Consider the following 22928-nt stretch of genomic DNA (forward strand, 5'->3'; position numbering starts at 1 on the left):
GTATTGGGAAGTTGGAGGATTAGTGATGAGTAAGTAAGTAAATGTTTTGTCTGTAATGTATATAATATAATATTGGGGCTTAATGTCCTTATTTTGTTATAAAAATTACACATACGATGAAATTACTGAAATTTTATAATGAATAATCAAACTGATCAGTGCACATCAGGAATACAGTCGAAGATTAACAGTACAATCCCACCATTAGAGCTGGGTGTGCATGAGAGAGCGCATGGATCGGAGAGGGTTAGCGTTTTCCGCATATAGTACTTGCACACGTGCTTGTTAGCCTATCTCGTAACCACTTCTAGCTTATACATTGGTGCTCTGATAAATTTGTTAAAATATTTTATTTTACCACAATTACACAAAAAAGAGTAAAACTTAAAATGTGTTTTAGACATTTCAAGCTGTTGTATTATGTTGTTGAATGTTTGCTAAATAGTTATACATCAGGCATTGCAGATTAAAACAATACATGTTTTAGAGTCTCCACGTTATAAAAAAAAATTATTTTCAGACTTTTTCAAGTATCCTAAATGGTTTATACAAAGCGGCCATATAATGTGTTGAGAATTATATGACAACTTAAAGTCAATATAAGTAAATATGTTTACAAAAATAAATGTAAACTAATCAACTAAATAGATTTTTGGTTTGTTGGACTTTGGCCAGTCCACGTTTTTAGGAGAAAAAAAAATATATAACGATATTAATATTGTAACATTTCAAGATGATGTGTTTTTGACGCTTTTGAAAATCTTAGGATCTTATTAACTTGTAAAAAATTACGTGAAACATTGAGCCATCAAGTATAAATTAATCTCCAAAACTAATAACGCGTTTTGATTGATATTAAGAGACGACATTAATTCACGCAGTCTGCGTTGCTTCCATCTGTGCCAGTTGGGATATTTATTGTATGTTGGAGGGATGAAGCAAACCACAAAAAAATCGATTACAAATACGAGGAAGAAATAGTATTTTAATATGAAAATAGAGAGTTATTTTTTAATAATGAAATATTTGCAAGACATGTTTTAAATAGTTTTTACAGTTTTTAAATTGTTTACGTAGTTATTTGACATAATTGTTGTATAAAAGTGTTTTCAGCGAACACGCAAAATCCCCATGGGTGTTGTGAGCTAATTCCTAGTTAATCATATTAATTAATCACCTGCCTTACCTCAAGCTATGAGTTGCCCCAAGTGGTTAGATACACTTTACTTTGATAATGATAGACCACGTTCTTGTTGTGACAACATTTACAACTAAATTCTCGAAGGCACCTATCAAGCCTGGACCAAACGAACTGATTCTGCCAAAATTCATGAACTTGGTATGTAATTGGTCTATTATATGTTGCATGTGTACATGGTGCAAACTGTTGGTGAATTCATAAGCCAACTAGAATCGTTCTATAGATTTCTTGAGTATTAAAAAACTCTATTATGCTCTTTAAATTAAAGTTTGTTAATAGACGAAAGTCTGAAAGGATAACAGGATTTCAGACATTTTCCAACGTTATATGTTACACAATGTATAATACTACGTTTCGTGTCTGCAATCTAATATGCTCCTCAGGTAAATAACTGACCTAACCTTTTATAACTAATTTTAAGACATTTAATTATCATACAAAAACGATGCTAATTCAGTACAATAATCAGAGAAACAAAAGTCTGCATATATAACTAACGCGAATAAATAAGAGTTAGTAACTTTTACTATTATAGCCCAAAAAGTTTACATATTTTATTGTCATTGAATGCATGCAAAGTTAAAAATACTTATCTAAATTCGTTCTTGATATATCTAGCGGAATAACAAATACACATGCTAGACAGAAAGAAGAGTAATATTGACAGCCCACGTGTGTGATAAGCCTCATTAACCCTATGCCAATAAGCTATACAAATGAAGCTGCTTAGGCCAAACAACAGCTGCATTGACCATACTAAGACGCAAACATTCTCGTGTATACACATCCTGAAAATGTATTGCAAACTGATATAACTAGATAATTTTGCATGTATGTTTCAATACAACATATCCTTACTTTAATATGAGGAGTTTAAACTTGTGAGGAATTTACTGAAACCTTATATCATACAAGTGAACAACACTCGTATTAAGTTGGGCTATTAAATATTAAAAATCGAAGTATATTTTCTTGATAAAATACATAAATTAAAAATATATTTGGAAATTCCCCTTTTTAAAAATTTGTTTAAAAATTGTAGTAATAGTTCGGTTTTAGCTGCAGGTTGATTCTGGACCTACATAAAACCACAACAATGAATTATCCAATGGAAAACTTTTCAGGATAAAATTTAATTATCAATGTAACCGTAATCACCATACTAAAATAAGTTGCATATTTAATTGTAACTGTAGTTGCTCATCCTGAGTAACAATCACATTCAAGCTGAGTTTGAATCCATAAAACACACTAACCTTTTAGGTCATACGCCAAATATATAAGGTTATGACGAAACAGGTGTTTCTTTCAAGTTATTGTACTGCTTTTTTTGAGAAGATCATGATTATAAAGGTGGCCAAATTTGACTGTTACCAAAGTTAAGTGTATTTTATACCTAGTAATGTTTTACATATTAGCAGTAAATAGTTTTATAGTATGGTTGTTCCTTACAAGGCTTTGAAAACAGATAATGTGGCACTACGTGGCCAAACTGTAAGGCTGGTTGTGCTTCAAATGGGACTTAACACTGATCTATACTGTCGTCGTCAATTATCCACGATTAGTATGTGGATTTGTAATTATAGTTTCAGACATGGAAGAAAGTGACAACAGCGTGCTGACTGATGGTGATGTAGTCGACGCTGTATTTCCTCCATCCGACGAGTGAAGACCACAATGGTCTGGATGCCGACTTAGTCAATAAAATTTTGAGGATAAGGACGGGAAAATGGGAAAAGTTGTAACAGTAATTAAAAAGTTTACTCTATTTCCTAGAAGAGTGTCCCGCGTTCCATTCCTCCTTCTTTATCTATAAAAACTAAACAGAGCTTATCCATACTTTTATCTCACACAGAATAACAAACAGATGGTAGGCATAGACAAGATGCAATCGATAATTGAAAGATATAGAAACAAAACTTTGTAAAAATTAGTTTAAAAGAATACATGTTTTGTATGATATTTCAATGCAAAATAAAGTAGTTTTAACGAAAAATTTTAATTTTTGTTCTTTCTTGACATATTTTATGTACATTTATATGTGTACAACTAGCAAATATTCAACAATTTAAAAAATGTGTATATAGATAAACAAGTGGAAATGTGGTTATGCTGTATTTGGAACATTGTGTGAAAACAACACTATTGGCAAAGTTTCAAATTTAAATAATAAATATATTTTTTAAATAATTTTTGTACGAAACCATATATCATTTAATTTTTCTGTGAGAATAAAAAAATAATGCACTAAAAAGGGACGTTAAACATACTTAAAACATTTTCTTTATATTAGTATGTGTGTATTAAATGCGAATAGGTTGGTATAATGATAATTAATAAGTAAAATGATTATTTATTAGTTTAAAGCAATAATAATAATAATAAGTAAATGTCATCAATTAAATTTCAATTTAATTTCATTATATTAGATGGCTTGCTGGAAAATAAGAACGTTTTTATAATGGAACATTTTAAGTTTATTGATATTAATTTAATAAGACGAGGAAATTTATACTTCAAAATTTAAGGTATAACAGATCGAAATGAAATCAGTATTAACATATCCACGGAGTGTGCAAAGTTAATAATAATTTAAATATTAAAAGTAATTTTTTCACGTCCTTTTTTAAATAAATACATTGGCAAACTAAAGCGTCACATGCAAAATATAAAATATAATCATTTTCCCATACTGCGTAAAAAATCAAAGGAAATTATAAATTTCTTTTAAGAGAATAAAAAATTAGAAGTAAGCACTATTTTATGGTTCAATATTTAAATTAAATATTTTAAGTTAATAAAATTGATCTTTCAACGTGACTAGACAGACATCTTCATCACTGTTTTCTATCGTTACAACATGCAGTATCTGACCCAATTCTATTCCTTAAGTTAGCTTAGTTAATAAAAGCGTCAGATGATATTGTTTCAAAGTCTGTAAAAGTAGTTCAGAAAATGTAGTAGTAATTGTAAGGAAATCCAACTTTGCATAATATGTCAATTAGACACTCCAAATCAGATCTGATCGTAAGAATTTTTATCTAGAACAGTGCTTAACACATTTATTAAATGAAAAACAATATGTGGTATGAATTTATATGTATATTTTAAAGTTTAAATTGTACACTCAAAATTAAGGAAAAGTATTTAATTTATGAGGTTTCGATCCCAATCCTTTTATATTTCAAATCTGAAATTAATAATAGCTATTAACAAAGTAATGATGTGATTCAAAGGACATTGGATGCAATTTGAAGATAGAAAGTGGTTAGGTGACACAAGGTTAAGATAATATAATTTTATTACCACATGGTGTTACTAATTAAATACTGTAATTGAATTAGCCTATTTAACTACCTCTATTCATTATTCATACCATGGAGAGGGTGCAGCCTGTAAAGAGTGTGTAGTATAATATGGAATATAGTTGTAAATTGTAATTGTACATAATTTAATGCAACAATCCATCCATACGCCAATATTTAATTCGTTATTGCCATGACGTGAAGTACTAAACCTCAAGAACGTTTCCTGTGGTTGATTATGAAATATTATATTTAGTTGCACTGCAATAAAGAGGAATATCTACATAATATACAAATTTGGAATTAATTGTATAATACATGAGTTTCTGAACATTTCGTCTTCAGTTACTTGATTTTCATTTAAAGTATAAAAGGTTTATTTTTTATGGTAGTTTTTATCATGAGGTCCTTTAAAAAGGTGCACAACTTGAGACTGCTGTTCAAGCCGATATACGGTATCACCTTGATAGCTACTTAACCTTATATACATGGTATAACTAATTATATTAAACTGTTTTGGACAATACTTAAGATTCACACATTTACCTTAGAACGATTATGTAATTGGTTAATTGTAAGTAACCTCGAACACACGGGTAGTTTTCAACGAGAGCGCAGTGAGACTTTTTTATTTTTCTCAATTTTAATCGTACTAGAATGTATTATGTATAAATAAAGTACACAACATATGTATTCATTTGTATTGTTAAAAGAAAACTTTATTTATACAACATTATAACTACGACTATTGAGAAAATAATTACGTAATGATGCACAAACCCTAGTAGGATCGTTAAAATATGATGAATGATAATTAGAGAAGGGAAGCAACAAAAATATTTATAGAGTTAATAATACATATTGAATTATTCCAAAATGTATGTACATATACAAAAGTAACACATTTAGAGGGCACAATTGGCATAAACGAATTAATTGGCCTTTCTATTAACCTGTAATAATTTCTATAATTAACTGAAATATTTGTTCTTGTCTGCAGCGTTGTCGGCATGTTATAAATAATTTGAAAACAATTCGAATCGTTAGGAAGATAATACATGTTACATATTCATAAAGGCAAAACTAGTTAGTTGTTAATTATCCGTATTAATTCACTTTTAAATCCAAAACCGTAATATCAGCTGGACTGTAATTATTTATGCATAAGTTTAGAATTAAATCATATAATCGTATATAATAATTTCCTTCTTGAAACTAATAAATGTTTGGCAAACATTGTAAGACGCACAATAAAAATCTTATGTCGAGTTACCGCATGTTAACTATCACTGGCACATGTGGACATAAGAGAGATTATCCTTTGTACATCTGCACTAATGCCCGCTGATGGAGACCAGTAATTAGAGAACCAGTCTCAGTTCCGGTGACATACACAGATATACCACAAACCGGCGACAGAGTTGGAGCTCAACTAATGTCAGACTAGTCAGAATCTTCTTGCCTTGGTAGATTTGGACTAAACCCCGCTGATGGAGACCAGTAATTAGAGAACCAGTCTCAGTTCCGGTGACATACACAGAAATACCACAAACCGGAGACAGAGTTGGAGCTCAACTAATGTCAGACTAGTCAGAATCTTCTTGCCTTGGTAGATTTGGACTAAACCCCGCTGATGGAGACCAGTAATTAGAGAACCAGTCTCAATTCCGGTGACATACACAGAAATACCACAAACCGGAGACAGAGTTGGAGCTCAACTAATGTCAGACTAGTCAGAATCTACTTGCCTTGGTAGATTTGGACTAAACCCCGCTGACGGAGACCAGTAATTAGAGAACCAGTCTCAGTTCCGGTGACAAACACAGAAATGCCACTAACCGGAATTGGAGTTGGAGCTCAACCAATGTTGGACTAGTCAGTATCTTCTTTCTTCGGTACATTTGGAGTTCACCCCAGTGACGGAGACCAGTAATTAGAGAACCAGTCTCAGTTCCGGTGACAAACACAGAAATACCACAAACTGGAGTTGGAGTTAGAGCTCAATTAACATCAGAATAGTCAGTGTCTTCATAGCTTGGACAAATACCAGCCGACCAAACGCTGCAAGGGCTCAGCAAGTATACGACCACAATACCTCAATAGAGACGGTTGTATTCTATGTTGTTCGGGGCAACTGCTTCAGACATGTCCAAATTGAGTAATATAATTCTTACGTTCTGCTAAGGGAGCTAACGCATTCGTTGGTATTAAAATGAAAAACTTTAGAATTATTGGATGGTTATAAAAACAAATCCAAAGTATTAAACAGAAATATTCAAAACTTCTGTTTCTTTACGTACGTGTAGTTTTCATTGTAGTTAATTATACGCGGTATTTCGGCTATCAATTCTTAGATATAAAAAAATATTCGAAACACATAGTGATTAAACGGAATACTCTCTTTAACGTGAGAAATATAACTTCAGTACCATTCACTGAAGAGTCCCTTACATTGGCACCATTCATTTCTACATAGTAAAATTACAGAGCCACCTTCATTCAATATGTATTAAACATTTTATCATAATATTATTACTTATTTTTAATTTTTGTTGTAGTAGATAGTGACGAACTATTAACAATATTCGAAATAATACAACATAAATAAGGATAAGAATTTTATAATTATTTCATAAATAATTATAAAACTGTATACTGAAGGATATAAATTAAGGTTTATTATACATGAATATCCCATCTGTGTAAGCTCTACCGAACCATGACTACTATGATTGAAACTATTGTTTTGAATGTCGCCATGTGTACGTTATCTATTTGTATAGTTATTTTTGTTTTTAGAGGAAACAAAACGAAAACCATTGTAACAGCCGAGCACTCAACGTGATCAATTTGTGTACACAGCAACTGGTAAACCAGGTCCGCCGAACAATACGAGTGATCTTGGCTGAGGTTTGGCCGGACCAAGATAACAATGGTCCATTAGTGGTTCAGCCGTTCTCTAGGGCGGCCATCTTGTTTGGTTATCCGCAGGCACCAATGTTACAGAGCCCAATGAGCTACCCGAGTCTAGCTACTCTGTCAATACATTTCTGTAAACTCTTATAGAACGATGTACATAACAGATACTGTACATGAGCAGCAGATAATACGTATACATACAAACAGTATCTATTTTGACATGTACAGTAAATACGAAATATATGCTTCCTTTAGAAAAGAGAAGAATTATCTTGTATATATATAATAGATTGTGTAAATATTTACGAAGGAAACCCTAATGTCACTAATTTACTTTTCTTGAAATATATTCTATTTGTTAATAAAAAATTTACTTAATTTATTAAATTTTTATAATATTGAAGACATTTTTTTAATAAGGGTTTCATTACTTGTATAACACTATTCAAATGCCCTGTTCTATTAAAGTAAGCTCCGTATCCATAGTATATTATGGTAACAATTTTATCCTAGTCACATTTTATCTAAATAATAATTTTACTAAACAGTTTAATCGAACAAGCCTGTAAGAATTTTAATCCAGAAAAATACAGAAATGAAAAAAATATTCGGTATGAATTTATGTGTATATATTAAAGTTTGGAATTGTAGACTTAAAGTTAAAGAAAGGTATTTGATTTAAAAGGTTTCGATCCCAATCCTTGCAATCCTAATAACAATATAATATTACCAATAGCTATTAACGAAGTAATGATGTGATACAAAAGATATTGGATGCAATTTGAAGATAGAACGTGATTATGTAAAACAAAGTTAAAAGAATATAATTTGATTACAACATGGTGTTATTAATTAAACACTGTAATTGAAAATACAGTGTAATAATAATTTTATCAATCAGTTTAATTGAAGCCAATTTAAGAGTAGATGCCAACAATGCCTATTTTTATTACAAGGTAGCGATCGTATTTAAAATTAAATAACAATAATAGACTTTACGATGTACGATTAGGAAAAGGATTAGGAAATAACATTAATAACCCAAAACCTATAATATTTGTCAAAGAAAATAAAATAATATCAAGTGTTTACTTATTAATCTATGACTGTAATTGAATTATAGTAATGCTGCATCTTTGTGTATCATTCTGTATTTTTTACGAAATAATAATAGTACTACGGAGTCTTAGTATCTGGTAAAAAGTAAACAATGTCTTAAATAATGTATTTACAGTCCACAAGCACTCATGGCAATATAGCCAACAAACCCACAAAATCGTAATTAGCAATTATTTATGTAAGTGGCGGCTACCTTAATTGTTTTAGTAATTATTTGTTGCTTTTTATGCTTTGAGTATGCTTTAAGTTTAATAACGAAATATTGTAATAACAATTGCCATATGTTTAACCAATCGTCACAAAATTGGTTAGATGAGTTATATTAGCTAAAACATTATAGTCATCTACCAACAAAATTAAGGCAAAATTACGAAATTGTTCTATTAAAAAAAATAGGACAGTTACGCATGATTTGCTTTTACTTGAGTGGAGCAAATATATATAAATAATATGTTTTAGTTCTGTGGAAATTAAAAATTTCAAATTAAATGTTCGGTTATGCTAAGGATGATCGCATAATCAATACAAGTAAGGAACTTTTCTATTTTCCAGTAAAACATTCTTGCTCTCCAAAGATATTGTATATTATATACGTATTATGTTGTGCTGTGGCTACGGCCCACTCTTCATAACCTCTGACAGTCGTTGGCCGAGCTGTGTTACTGCCACCAAATTAATATTGCTCCGGTTATAGGTCAGTTCTGTTATTAATTGAGTGATATAAAATATTGACTTTATTTTCGGTAGATTACATGTTGAAAGTTTGATTCTGAGTTTTGTGTAATACCGGTTCCTGCTTCCAAACTTTTTTGCTCTTTAATGACAAGACGCTTAGAAATTGCACCTTGTCCGATAAGGACCTTGGCGCTGCTTCTGGAGTGCCCAGGATTTGGGGGTAGTGGTCGCTTCCTGTCGAGATACATGAGGCAGAATTTAGGGCAATCTCAAGTCATGTCCCCTCAAATGAAGGAGAAGCCAGCTCTGAACCAGGCTCTCCAGTTTAAATTTTAAACTTGTATGTATTATTAGGAATCAGAACCTATTTATTTTTTGCCTGAATAAAATTCCATAATTTTTAAATTGGTCTGGTCGGTCACCATGATGACAGCGAGAAATTCGCAAATTAAAGTTTTTTTAATAAAATGGGTACAATCGCCCGAAATTTTACCGATGTGGTAATGCACATGATGAAGTTACTACGTTGAATAAGTTGGTAAAAGTTACTTTGCATTTTCCGGATTCATAGCGATACTCCATCTGTTGAATCGGTCTACATGGTTCTTTGTTATAATCCTAAATTTAAATATTGTGCCTTCCATTTATCAGTGTCTTTGGTCAGGAGGGTTGAAACGGAAACGTGGTGTCGTATAATAATTGAGAACATAGACCTCAGCGTAGACTTGTTTGGAAGTAGTTACACCTACTGTATATAGACAGTCTAAGAAATTCCGTAGAAGGAGGTAACTTTATACCCAATTCCCAGGTTACAAATCATGCACAACTAAGACAACTACCTGGCGGCGTTCACAGAGAGTATACGTCATCCCTTTTGACACAAATCATCATTAGAAGTAAATCACCTCACCACAGCCCACGGCTACTACAAAAGTTTGCTGCAGTGGTCTATTGTTTGCTCAATTAATAATATATAGCTAAATCACAATTCTACCAATTTTGTAACTGTTAAATATAAACGTCTCTATGGAAAATTTCATTTGCTTTAAACAATGGTGCAAATAGTTACTTTAATAACCAGAAACGTCTAGTTTTTTATTGTAGACAACTCTCAGGAACTAATGAAATAGCCTATTTAAAGATTAGGTGAAACCATGGTAATCATAATACTTGTCTTGTACAGCAACAATTACCACATAATTAATTTTCACAATTTTGATACCATAGAACAATAAAACTTAATATTTTAACTTAATTTAGGGATTGATTTATCATATTGTAATAAATACTATAAAAAATCCCTAAGAGTGTATACAGTTGAATTACATATTACTTTAGTTAACGTCAGTCACGGATGTTTAGTTATTAAAAACAGAAAAATAACAATTTTGATTACACACAAATCAATAGTTTGAAAAATAAAAATAAATCCGGTTCCTTCTTTTCAAATTCTACGATCGATTTAACACTGTATATCTATGCTAACATTCAAGATGTGTTATGAAATTATCAAAATTCACACTCCCTTATCAAAAGGTTACAGATAAAACAACGGAATAAAATAACAGGGGAAATGAATAGGGGGAAAATATTTGTTGTTGTTTTGAGGTTGTAGATATAATAGACACAAGACAACGAGAACCTAGTTCACTGCCACACGGAATTATCATCATGTACATAATCTAAGAAGCGTGGAGTGGAAGAGTAGCTGACCGCCCTGAAATCGCACTAGCCCAAACAAGTCCTTGGCAATTCTGAAGGAGCAAAACAGTATCTGTGGTTAAGTTAACTAGACGGATGGGCCAATCTGAGTGATAAATACGTACACAGCATTTCAAACTGTGCAACAGTACCTTGAAAGGAATACCCTGTTAATATTAAACGAAGACGGAGATATTCACAAAAGAGAATTACTACACGCATAACTGGACACGGCCGCCTTGAGAGAAAAGGAGAAATTTTAGAATGCATATTTGCCGATAGAGTCCCGTGATCTGGTAATAGACTAGTTTACTCTTAATAAGAATTCCTTTTTAGGGAATATTTCATTGTCAGGGGTTGTTTTGCATATAAAGACTTAATAGCAAAGTGAAGTAACAAGGTTGAATGAAAAATGTAACCAAACAGTTGAGGAATAAATCAATATAGAGGGTGTCCTATAACATGTTTTTATAGAAAAGTTAATATGTTATAAACTAATAAATTAAATTATACCAAATTTGACTCAACTGTGTATAATAACTAGGGCAGTTACAGAAAAAATATCATAAAATTATCTAGTATTTGAAAAACTGCGGTCATTATTTTAAACTTCGAATATATTAAAACCAGCATTTTGTTTAAGAACTACAAGAATCACAGTTTTAGAAGAGTTTATCACACATGTAAATAAAAAATATTATTTAAATAGAAGAATAAATATCTGATTTAGAGCAGATTTACTGTGACAAGACATGGCCTAGATTGAGGTTCTCAGATTAGCCAACAATACAAAAACTGAATAAAGGGCAGCTTTCGTGGAAGAACACGGGTACACGGCTAGTATTAGTATATAGTCATTCAGATGTATATTCTCCATCCTGGAAGCCTTTTGGTTATCTCAGGCAACGGTAATTGGGTAATAACAAAAGTGGGAGGGAAGTGTTGAATAAAACTTAGACGTACGAGTATAATTATAGATTCTGAGTAGAAAATTTCCCCTTGTAATAGTTCCCCTAAGCAATGATGATTCTATCTAGCACCGCCTGATCATCCGGTGATGAAATTTTCTACCTACTCTTCTAATCTTCTTAGATAATCCCGGCACGTAAGGGATTCAAATAAACGCAAATTTATCACTTTTCTGGTTTACCGACTCAAGAATGGGTTTTCTGGTTCGAGTAGGCCTCCCCTTTTTTGGCATATTTTTGATGGTTTGACTGATAATTTAAATATTTTCCTGCGTGTGTTTCCTTTCTAAAAAAAATATTTGGAGCGTTAGTAATGTTATAGAGTATTGTCAATCATGTAAAATAGAACTATTTACATAACTATGAGCACTATTTTCAGTTGTGCCGATGTACATGTATTCTTAAATAAAATGTAATCACACTCGTTAAGCACAGTCCAAAGCGTCGACAGAGAAGTCCTTTGACAATACCGTATTCGGGAAGAGGAAATGGTTTTCCACGCACTCATGGATATCAAAGGTAGCTCATTTTCAGAGCATAATTCGTTTTCTTTTCATCACCCTTAATATCTTCAACTCAGGAAAGAAAAATTATTTTTATGCATGTTGGTTTTCAAAAACTGGCAACTGACATAAAGTTATATTGGAGTAGTATTTAATGTAGTAGTATTACTGATTGGAGTACCATTTACTAAATCTTATGTCTATTGAGTTGGTGACTTGGCTTGCAGGTTTTCTATTACAGTCAGCGCTATTGAACTGAGGTATAAATTATTTGTTTAGTGTGTATTAATATTTCTTAAATATATTTCAATGATCAAATGTTTTCAATAGTTAATACTTTCAATGATTAATATTATTGATAAACACTTTTGATTAACAAACCTATCCATTAACAAGGAATATTTTATAAAATCTCATTCTCAGTTAAGCATTATTATTTCAATGTTGTCGAAATTGTAACCATGCTCATATTATCTTTATAATTCTGCATAACTGATGCGCCATAAATTTAAATATTTCAAGTTTTTTTTTAACAAACATGGCACCAGTCCCATACAGCCAGATGTAATTAAATATTTACTTCCAATAACAAAATGGTTCGTATTCCAAACTTTAGTTGTTATATTAACCATTAAGTTATACTATATTTCCAAATCCTTCATTAACCCCTGTTTTCAAAGCAACTGATTAATATTATACCATTTACAGTAAACCTGATCAGGCCTAGTTAATATATGTAATGTAAATATTTTTTTAAAACAATAATTTTTTACTCACGAAGTAAAACCAGAAATAAATAAATCCTATGAAAAATTTCCAAACTATCATATACGCGATGCTCAATAATATCAACATAACTTCGTATCAACACAAAACGAATTGTAATAGAGGGTTTGTTGATTTCATTCATATACATTTTATTACAATTATGAAGTGACCAGAACCAATAATTACATTATAAATTTACTTTAACGGCTTTATTGCATCAGGGTAGATTCCAAATTTGGCGACTTGTTTGAGATTTTTGAAGTTGTATCTCTTAAAGTCGGCCTGGTCAGCGATTATCAACACTGGAAGCGTGTTCAGTCGATAGGTCTCGATCATGAACTGGCTGGGAACAACGATTTGGTCTCCCGCTCGGAGAGGAGTGTCGAAGAACTCACTGTTGTAAAACTTCCTGGCGTCTGTGAAGAGAGCGTACTTGTTGCTGCTGGAGTGAAGAAAATCCCGAACCTCTCGGAAGCGAGGGTCGAGTTTGACATCGGCACCTTCGAGACCAGCAATGAGCACTGCAGGCTTGTAGTAGCCAGGGTGGGCCAGAGACTTGGACACCACGAACATCGGTCTGTTCAGCACCTCGGTTGGGTTTGGCACTGGGGCATCCTCCGTCACTGTTGGCAATAACAATTATGTAAGTGTATAGGAATCAACTAAATAGAACTAAAATATTTTTATAAAGTTTTTTTTTTAATTACATTTTTAATCCACTATTCAATAACACGTAGCCATTTTTCTAATGGTAGAGATGCATTTTATTTTAAAGAGATCACAAATTAAAATTCGGAATCTAAGCCATCTTTTAAAGATATGTTTCTTTAATGTCAACATAACTCAAGATTTATTATTTAAAACATATAAATACGAGTAACGATAGTCCATCGTATAAATTTAATTAATCCGATAAGAAATTTAAAATTTTTAATTGTATTTAACAGCACACATTAATCGAAAGTCGATCCATCAAACAGGGAGTAAGATCAAGTCATAAGATGGACACTTTGGTACATAATATCTTCTATAGCGTTAATCCTTGAAAATTGAATTGAATTAAAGATTAAAAAGGGTTAAACTGATGAAAAAGTTGTCATGTTCTCCTACAAATTCTGGGATCAAAGCAAACAAGATCGGATGAAAAAATCTATTGTGATGAGACTAACGAAAAACGTAAAGGAGTTTAAAAACATTCTGTATTTGTCCTCTGAGAGAGAGTTTTGTACAAGTGGAATGTGTGTATTTAATTATTCCGTTCTTGCACTCCATCGTTGTAGACCCATCCAAATGGATCCTACCATTGTATGCATGAACTCATGCATTGCATATTAGCAACGGGTTTAAATTCTTATCAGCGTACTATAGACATGATGAGCTTCCATAGGATACGAAGTCTTTTGAGGGAAGAGAAGTGGAAATCCGAATTGTGTTTATATAAGAGTCAGTTTTATATAGTTATGGAATTGTATTGCACATTATAAAAACACTGTATTTAAAATCTAAGGATATTAAGAAATAAAATAAAGGGATTGAATAGTTTTATATGTTCAAATAAAATTTTTTACCTCTCAGTAAAATGTGTTTTCAAATAATCTGATTTTTTCTGGGTCAACATTAGCGAATTCTATTACTCGTGGGGCAGGAAAATGTCACTGCAGTCTATCTGATCGCCTGTCCAAACGATATCTCGATAACGAACTAACCTATAAACTTGAGATTTTGCTTGAAGTTCCATTTCTATGCTAGCAATTCTGAATTAGGTGTTGGCGAATGTTACTCCATGGAATTTTCCTGAGCATTAGCATATATTTTTACATCGGTGTTAAGGGTTACCATGATGGCAACGAAAAAAAAAACAAATTAAATAAATTCGTAAACAGGCTGAGTTCAATTATATATGCGTTGAACATGTGACTTATTAAACATATGAACATTTTTCATACAGTAGAAATAAAAATAACATTATTTTTAAAATTCAATGTAAAATGAAATGTAAAAATTGGTAATTGTTTATTTACTTAAGCGAACTCTTCCGTTATAGTACCTCTCTAATTGACCAGTACATTTATTATTACAGTACTATTTTGAAATGTAACTTTAAGATTAAAAATGAGAATGTATCATGAGGCGAATTTGTCAATAAAGATGATCTGTAGACTTTAAATTTTGCATGAAAAAGTCTATATAGACAAAAATAGTTGTATGATGGTGCAAGTCACACAATGAAATTTTGCTGATTATGATAAAAGCCTACACAAAGTAGGCTGAGAAAATGTCTTTATCTGCCAGTCGGGGTATATAAACATTTATTTTCTGTATGATGAATATTTGACTATCTGACCGCAGTATAAAGTAACCTGTAGGCTTGAAATTTTGCATGCAACCTTAGTCAAGCTTGTGACATATTGCTACCTTGTAATAGGATTGGTAATTACTAATTGCATCAATAATAAACAAATTAAGACATTGGCATGATCTTTATTAATTTGTATGAAACATTAATTTTAAATCTGAATATACTTCTCTGAAGGTACTTGAATATATATAGTTCCCATATTTAATATATATAATTAGTTTTATTTAATAAATATACCTAGTGGCTTGCATGCTTCACTCTGATCACAATTTTGATAGAAGAGCGTTTTTCATAGACTAGATGTATACTAAACGACACAATGTGCGTTGGTATTATAGAAGGGTACAAACAGAATTTCACATAATCAACACCGGTCTATTTGAATGAAACGTGTTAACGTAATTATACGTAAGTAGTCTGTGAAATGAATCACAATGATGGAGCATACTGATTCCTGATTTACAATAAGGAAAAAGAGAGAGAGAGAGCGCGCGCGCGCACACACACACACACACAAACACACACACCCACACGTCAGTAGTTGCATAGTGATATTTTATTTTAATACTAAATATTGGCAACATGATACTGTTTATTTCGATTTACACACAAAATGTTGTTTATTAATATTTTACCTGGAACAGTTTCTTAAAATCGAATGTTGTCTATCCGTCTTAACAACCAATTGTTATATAAGTTCCCCTTGGCTCAACGTAGATCTCTAGTGTTAACCTTATTGTAGTGTCAAATAGCCTTAAGGTTAGAACAATTTAAATATTTTCAATTCATCTTAGGGGCAACTAGAAAATTAAAGATTAAAAACATTTTAAACAAAACAGGTGTATTGTGAAAACTGAGATACTATTTAATGGTTTTACCAACACGTATAATTAAGTTATTCTGTTGGATTGTTTTAATCAGCTGATTGCTAACCTGATAGTTTCAGTCGGTTCGGTATAGGCTTTTGTTAAGTTTTATAGGGTCATTGAATGCTCCGTTGTATTTGTTTATTTACAATTAAATCATGTTTTTAATCGCCAATAATATGAGGTTATTTTGCAAGTAAGGTAACAATGCATCAGGAGACAAATAATCAAACAAAATGAAATAAACGTCATGCTCTTGGTAATTTTCGTTTATGAGTTTATATAGTGATTTCAGAAATATGCTTTTAATCCACTGGCTTACCAAACACTGAGAGTCTGCTTTGTGGAACAGAGGCGCTCTGGACAGCGCAAACTAAGAGCACGGAGAGAAACGCCCTCATAGTAGTTGTCACTACTGGTCAGTCACCTACTGTTTAACCTCGTATATAAACAGTGGCCTGTCAACCGACCAGATAATAAGCTAGCCCCGAGCCCCAGCTTTACAATCACACGCCACTAACGACCTCGTTAGCAGATATTGATATTTCGTTTGATCTAAAGGCAAATTGACTGAGGGAAAAACCCTATATAATAATATTTAAATACTTTTAATATCAGGTTAATTACTAATATTGCCGTTATTAGAACAAATCTGGTTTTATAATCAAGTACGACTACAAAACATGCAAGAAAACCAAGTATAACTATGTAATTTAAATTAAAAGCTATTGAATTCGTTGTGTTTCTTTAAGCCAGTTTAGTTTTTTAAGTTCCATACGTATTTAATTTCTTATATGTTTTCTTTACCAATACTAAAGATTATTCGTGTTCAGTAATTTTAACGAATTAAATAAAAGTTAATTATCACTTTTCTATAGCCACACATTAGTTTTAAATATATCATCTATCAGAAAAAATTACAAAGTAAGCTTTCTAGAAATCGCTTATTCTTAACCTTTTGCAAGAAGAACTTGTTCATTTCACTGGAAATTTCAACTCGTAAGAAGCGGATTTAACAATCAATCTGGAAACTGTGTAAAGAGTGAGAGTACGATTCATTAGCTCAGAAGAATGGAGCAACTACTTTATTCAGCTTCTTCAGAAACTCTATACATGCCATATGAATAGTTCAAATTTAAAATCCAAATTCAACGCTAGACAAAGATTACAATACATTCAAAGAGTCATTATACCATACAGTGAATCTTGTATAATAAGAGAATATAGCGTAATACATCAATCAGCACGGAGGTCGACCCACCGCGCGGGCCGGAGTTTGTTAACTCGCAGTAACCTATTTGGCTTGGGATCGCCATTTATCATTGTTAGGTCGGCCGTCCCTGCAATACACTGTCACTTACTTTCTTTGTTAAGACTAATGTCTGTCCGCACTGTTCAATAACAGACTTTCTTCCTGATGTCTTACCTTTCACGCAGCAACAACGTTATTGAATAACAAATAAAAGTATTGGAATTAATCGGAAAATAATAACATTTTACGTTACAGCCTTTTCATAAAATTTCAGTTATAAAAACACTAACTATTTTCATAAACCAATAATGTCAAACGTAAAATAATAATTCCAGAAGCATTGATATCATGTTCTGGTGAATAATTTTAACGTACTGTGTGGCACCAGTGCTATATTAGTTCATGGCTTAACCTTTGTTGCTATAGCCAAGACAGTGAGTCATATGGCACGTTCTTTTACGGACAAATTGCCTGGGAAACTCTGGTAGAATAAAAAAACGTACAGATGAATAATTAGCGCTATTTTAATCATAGAAGCTAACTCAATTGTAGCCAAGATAGTGACTCATTTAGCACGTTCTTTAACCCCAATAGAAATTGCCTAGGCAACCCTGGTAGCATAACAAATGTACAGATGAATCATTATTGCTTCATAAAATTACAATATTGAACTGCATTAGCACTATTTTAGTCATAGAAGCTAACCTACTCAGCTATAGCCAAGAAATGAGTCATATTGCATAATTACTCATGCAATTTGCGTTTTGGACAATACTAGTGCTATCTTGGTCCGTTGAAATTAACTAATTATCTTGGCTATATTAGTTCAGCTAAAAGATTTATCACATAGTATACGTTATATACAGCGAGTTTTGTTCTATATACAAAGTGTATAATGGAAATTCTTAGTTCCATTCTGAAATGCTTACAATATAGTATAAACAGCTAATACAAGTGTGTTATAAAACGCACATCCTTTCTTTTGCGGAAAGTTTTGTCGAGTGTACATATTAAGATCCGAATGTGATGATATATGGTACTCGTACCATTAACCGTACCAGAAACCGTACGTGTATTAAAGTTTACCGAATAGGTACTTCACGCTAAATAAAGTATATTGTGATTTATTGCAATAACGTTATAAAAATGCAGCATTATCTAGTTTAAAGTAACAAAAATATCCCTTCAACCCATTCATTATTTATATTTACAGACTACATATGTAGGTCACACAGACACATAGTTGACTACAGGACTTTGGTCCAAAAGGTTGACTTCATAAGGTCAATATAAACTTGGGTTATATACATCATCATACATTATTAGTTTTTAGAGGCTTTTATAATATTATGAACCACTAAATTTTGTTTTTTCTAACTATAACGGAACTGTTATAGTAATTGAATGCAGAAAGTACATTGGAGTGTTGACCGGGAATAAATTCCTGCAGTAATAGCAAGAGAATATTTTAAGGAACGGGTATTTTCCCCAAAATACCTGCCAAACATATTTTCTGACTTTCGTCGAATTTCAAACTTCATTGAAAGTTTCATGATTTATATGCTCCTATAACAGGAAATGCACATTCTGTTTCGTCCGGAATTGAAAGAAAGTATTGAATGTTTGACGGTATTTTTGTCACAACAACTATGATTGTAGTTCTGATATTAACAAATTGCACTCATACATTTATGTGTTCGAAAGTTGACTTACGGTGTTGGCCGAGTGTGCTTGTACTAAGAATACGGGTAAATTGAAATATTTGAAATTAATATGAAGGTGATTTTTTAGTTCAGGTTCATGCTATTTGTATGTTCCAGAGCAGATAACGATATCGTAAAGGGATTATAAGGGACTTTTATAACTTTTACTAGGAAACAGTAGGCAAAACTACCCTGTACAGCAGTTTTCAGTTGTTGTTTTCAGCCTACAAATAAATGTTCTCAAGATTTACATTTTTTACATGTAAATGTACATTTTAAATCTATTGTTACATCATAGTTTCTTATTCACGTGAGCGCCCATTAAAGATGATAGTGCAGGTGACCATCCGGAAATGTACCAAGATAGGCTGATGATATTGTTGCTATATTAATGGCTAGCCTGTGAGATTGCGAGCCAGTCATAATCATGAAGACGTTGGGTCTCCTACTGGTCCTGTTAGGTGCCGTGTGGGCCAAGAACCCCGTCAGCTCTACTAACTACCTCAACCTGTATGGTACGTAGGAGTATGTGTTTCATTAGTTAGTGGAGGTACTGAATATGAAACGTGTAAGGCGCAAGGAGCCGTTTTACAATAACGAATGTGGTCATTGACAATTCTGTCAGCGCATCATACTGTAGGTAAAGTTACATCCCCCAAAGTACATCAGTTGAAAGTTAAGAAGTCCATTTTCTAAATATATTTATTTAACTGAAGAGTGTATTAAATGAGCCTGATTATGGCTAAAAGTTATTGTTGATAACACAATATTAGTATGTTATTTCCAACATTTTTAAAATGTATATTTTGACGTTAATAAAGTGTACTTGAAGGTAATGTCTTTTATCATTAATATAAAGTTTTACTACTTTCATTGTCTATTATATTTATGAAATGAATAATTGTTTGTAAAATACACGTTTTAAATGACTTTTATAAAACTGAACGAGTCGACTAAGATTATTTAAGGGTTTTCTTTAATATGTTAACAGCTATTCTGGGTAAATATATCCAAAATAATGTTGATGTCCAACAAGTGGTATGAGGGTTTATTGGTATGCACAAGGCTCAAGGCTCAGGTACTCTTCAGGTTAATTGTAAGAAATATCCAACCACTTCAACTTTGCTTAAAGAATTAATTGATTAATAAAGAACTTATTGATTAATTAATTTACGATCTTTGACTGTACGAGTGAATCCATAATACGTGTTTTCACTGAAACGTCGACCGTATTTAAATATTTAGTATTGACCGAATCCTGGCTGGGTTGATTCAACCCGAGTATGTAACCATTCATGAATTCATTAGGAAAACAAAACTTGATAGTAAGTAATAGAAGCAGTATTTTATGTAAGTGGACGCATTCATAGAGAGATTCAAAGAGAAATTTTAGAGAGATTTATAATATTTTGGAGTACGAAGGAGCATAATGTTTTTAATTACTCCTTCCCGCACAGTAGAAAAATATGGATTTCATATGTGGTTGCTATGTTGAAATATAAAACTAAAACATAATAATTATTTTTACTAACGACTAGTTTTCAAACAATTTTAAACATGCAATTGCTAGTTTTTTCCACAAATTTTAATCATTAATTTCAATGTTTAGGTAGCTACGCGAGAGGTACACAGTTTGCTAAAGTGCCGCTCACCGGTGTCCCGTACTACGACAGTTACCTGAGGACACTACCTAAGGATGCTGCGGTGACAGTGGATGAAGTGATTGAAGGTCCTGTTTACGTCGTGATGCGTAATCCCAAAGGACGCGGCCTGTCGCAGTACTACGCCGCCCGGGGACTCGCATCCATCCTGAGAGAACCCAGTATGAAGTCTGTTCAAAAGTATTTCCTGACTCCTGGAGAGAAGGCCGGGATCTTCTTCAGGCCCAGTACAATCAACGATGAGTCTCTGCTGAAGCTTCCCATCACTAGAGTACAAATACCGAGTAAATTCAAAGTGGGAGATCTGTTCAGAGTTCTTGTCGGAAACCGACAAATACCTGTCCTCATGATAACTAACAAACGCTACGTTGAGAGCCTGCATCTCAGATCTGTTGATTCCCTTGCCAGGCTCAAAGTTATGCCTGTAGAAGGTGGTTTTCAAAGAATACACTAATTAAGGCGTAATTAAACTTTACTTTCAATCTTAGATTAAAATGCATGTTGGATATGCTTAAATGAATTTTATAATCCTAATTAACTATTCATTGTCTAAAAGACACGTTCCACATGATACAATTTTTGGTTATTGTTGAGATTCAGTGCACTTTGTATATATTTACCTTAGAAAGATTGCCAATTATTTATTGGATGCTCAAAACTCAAAGATATAAACTACAGGAATTTCAGATGTGTTCAAATGCTAATAAAAATAATTAGTAACGTCTAAATAAATAAAACTAATTAAATGAGAGTTAAAAAATACACAATAAAAAAACTAATCAGAGAGAAAAGTTTCTTATTATTCCTTCCACAAAACTCCTGTAATTCTAAAATATAACAGAACATCGAAGGTCTTTGAAAACAAAAACAAAAAGATTTTATTTACTGTTGAAATCAATGCTAGATAAAATTGTTTTTCGTGCTTAATAAGGACAAAGTTAAATAGTGAAAGATATTATACAACATTACGGTACTTAACTGTAAATTATTGATAAAATGTTCAACTATAGTCAAAGTTAGGATTTGGGAAAAAGTTATTAAAACACTGTTATAAAACCCACCTTAATGAGCAAAGTTGTGAATGTTTGCACATGAGGTACACAAATACATCTTGCTCATACTGGCTTCCTGAAAATTGTGATATTGCATTGTTACATAATTATAAATAGAGTAATAAAAACAACATTTCTCAACGGGCCATTCTTTCCCAGACTACATATCGAAAAAAAAACATCACCTTTGTGACTCAAAACCTGTTTCAAATTATTATTTTGAAATTTTATATGAACTTAGTAAGGATTTTCTCCCTTTACCGGGACTAGATGGTTTTTGATCGTGGTAAGGTTCTTAGTCCCAAATATGTATAAATATTTTCTTCATCGGTCAACAAGGCGAACTCATCTATGACACTGGACATGTCCTATAGTGGAAGTATATTACAAAGGCTGGAAATAAAACATATTGTACCGAAATGTGTTTCTGAGTATATTTTATTGATCAGGGCAATAAGGTAACTCAACTGTGGTGTCGAAAATATAGTTAATTTAAATCAGAAATGCTTCAATACACGCAAAACCGAATATAATAGTCAGCCTCTTAAACCTCTATCGTTAGAACCATGACTCCTGAAATAACATGGACTTGATGTCCTACTTATATTTTAAAAATATCGTACGGCTCCATCATATTATATCACACGTGCTTTAACTAAGTAGGCTACGGGCTTCTATTTTAAAAACTGTGTGCGAACCTGAGGGTAAAAGCTAGTCTAGTAACAATTTCATAAACGAACTATATTCAGTAATAGTAACATTTAAAACGTGTTCATAACGTATTCAAGAACATAATATGTACGTGAAAAGGTAATATGGTACAATATAGTCATATTTTAAGTAATTCTAAAAGGATAAATATATTATGAAACTAAA

The 22928-nt window shown here is 32.2% G+C and overlaps 1 protein-coding gene across 1 annotated transcript; it reads right to left on the minus strand.

Annotated features, from left to right (window-relative positions):
* Positions 1 to 6296: 6296 nt before the first annotated feature.
* Positions 6297 to 16785, minus strand: LOC124361137. The gene is made up of 4 exons (XM_046815174.1): positions 16707 to 16785; positions 13359 to 13782; positions 9332 to 9453; positions 6297 to 6487 (listed from the first exon to the last, which is right to left on the minus strand). The coding sequence occupies exons 1-4, from the start codon at positions 16783 to 16785 to the stop codon at positions 6297 to 6299; spliced, it is 816 nt and encodes a 271-aa protein (XP_046671130.1).
* Positions 16786 to 22928: the final 6143 nt, after the last annotated feature.

Source organism: Homalodisca vitripennis, chromosome 4 (assembly GCF_021130785.1).
Source record: "Homalodisca vitripennis isolate AUS2020 chromosome 4, UT_GWSS_2.1, whole genome shotgun sequence".
Classification (NCBI taxonomy): domain Eukaryota; kingdom Metazoa; phylum Arthropoda; class Insecta; order Hemiptera; family Cicadellidae; genus Homalodisca; species Homalodisca vitripennis.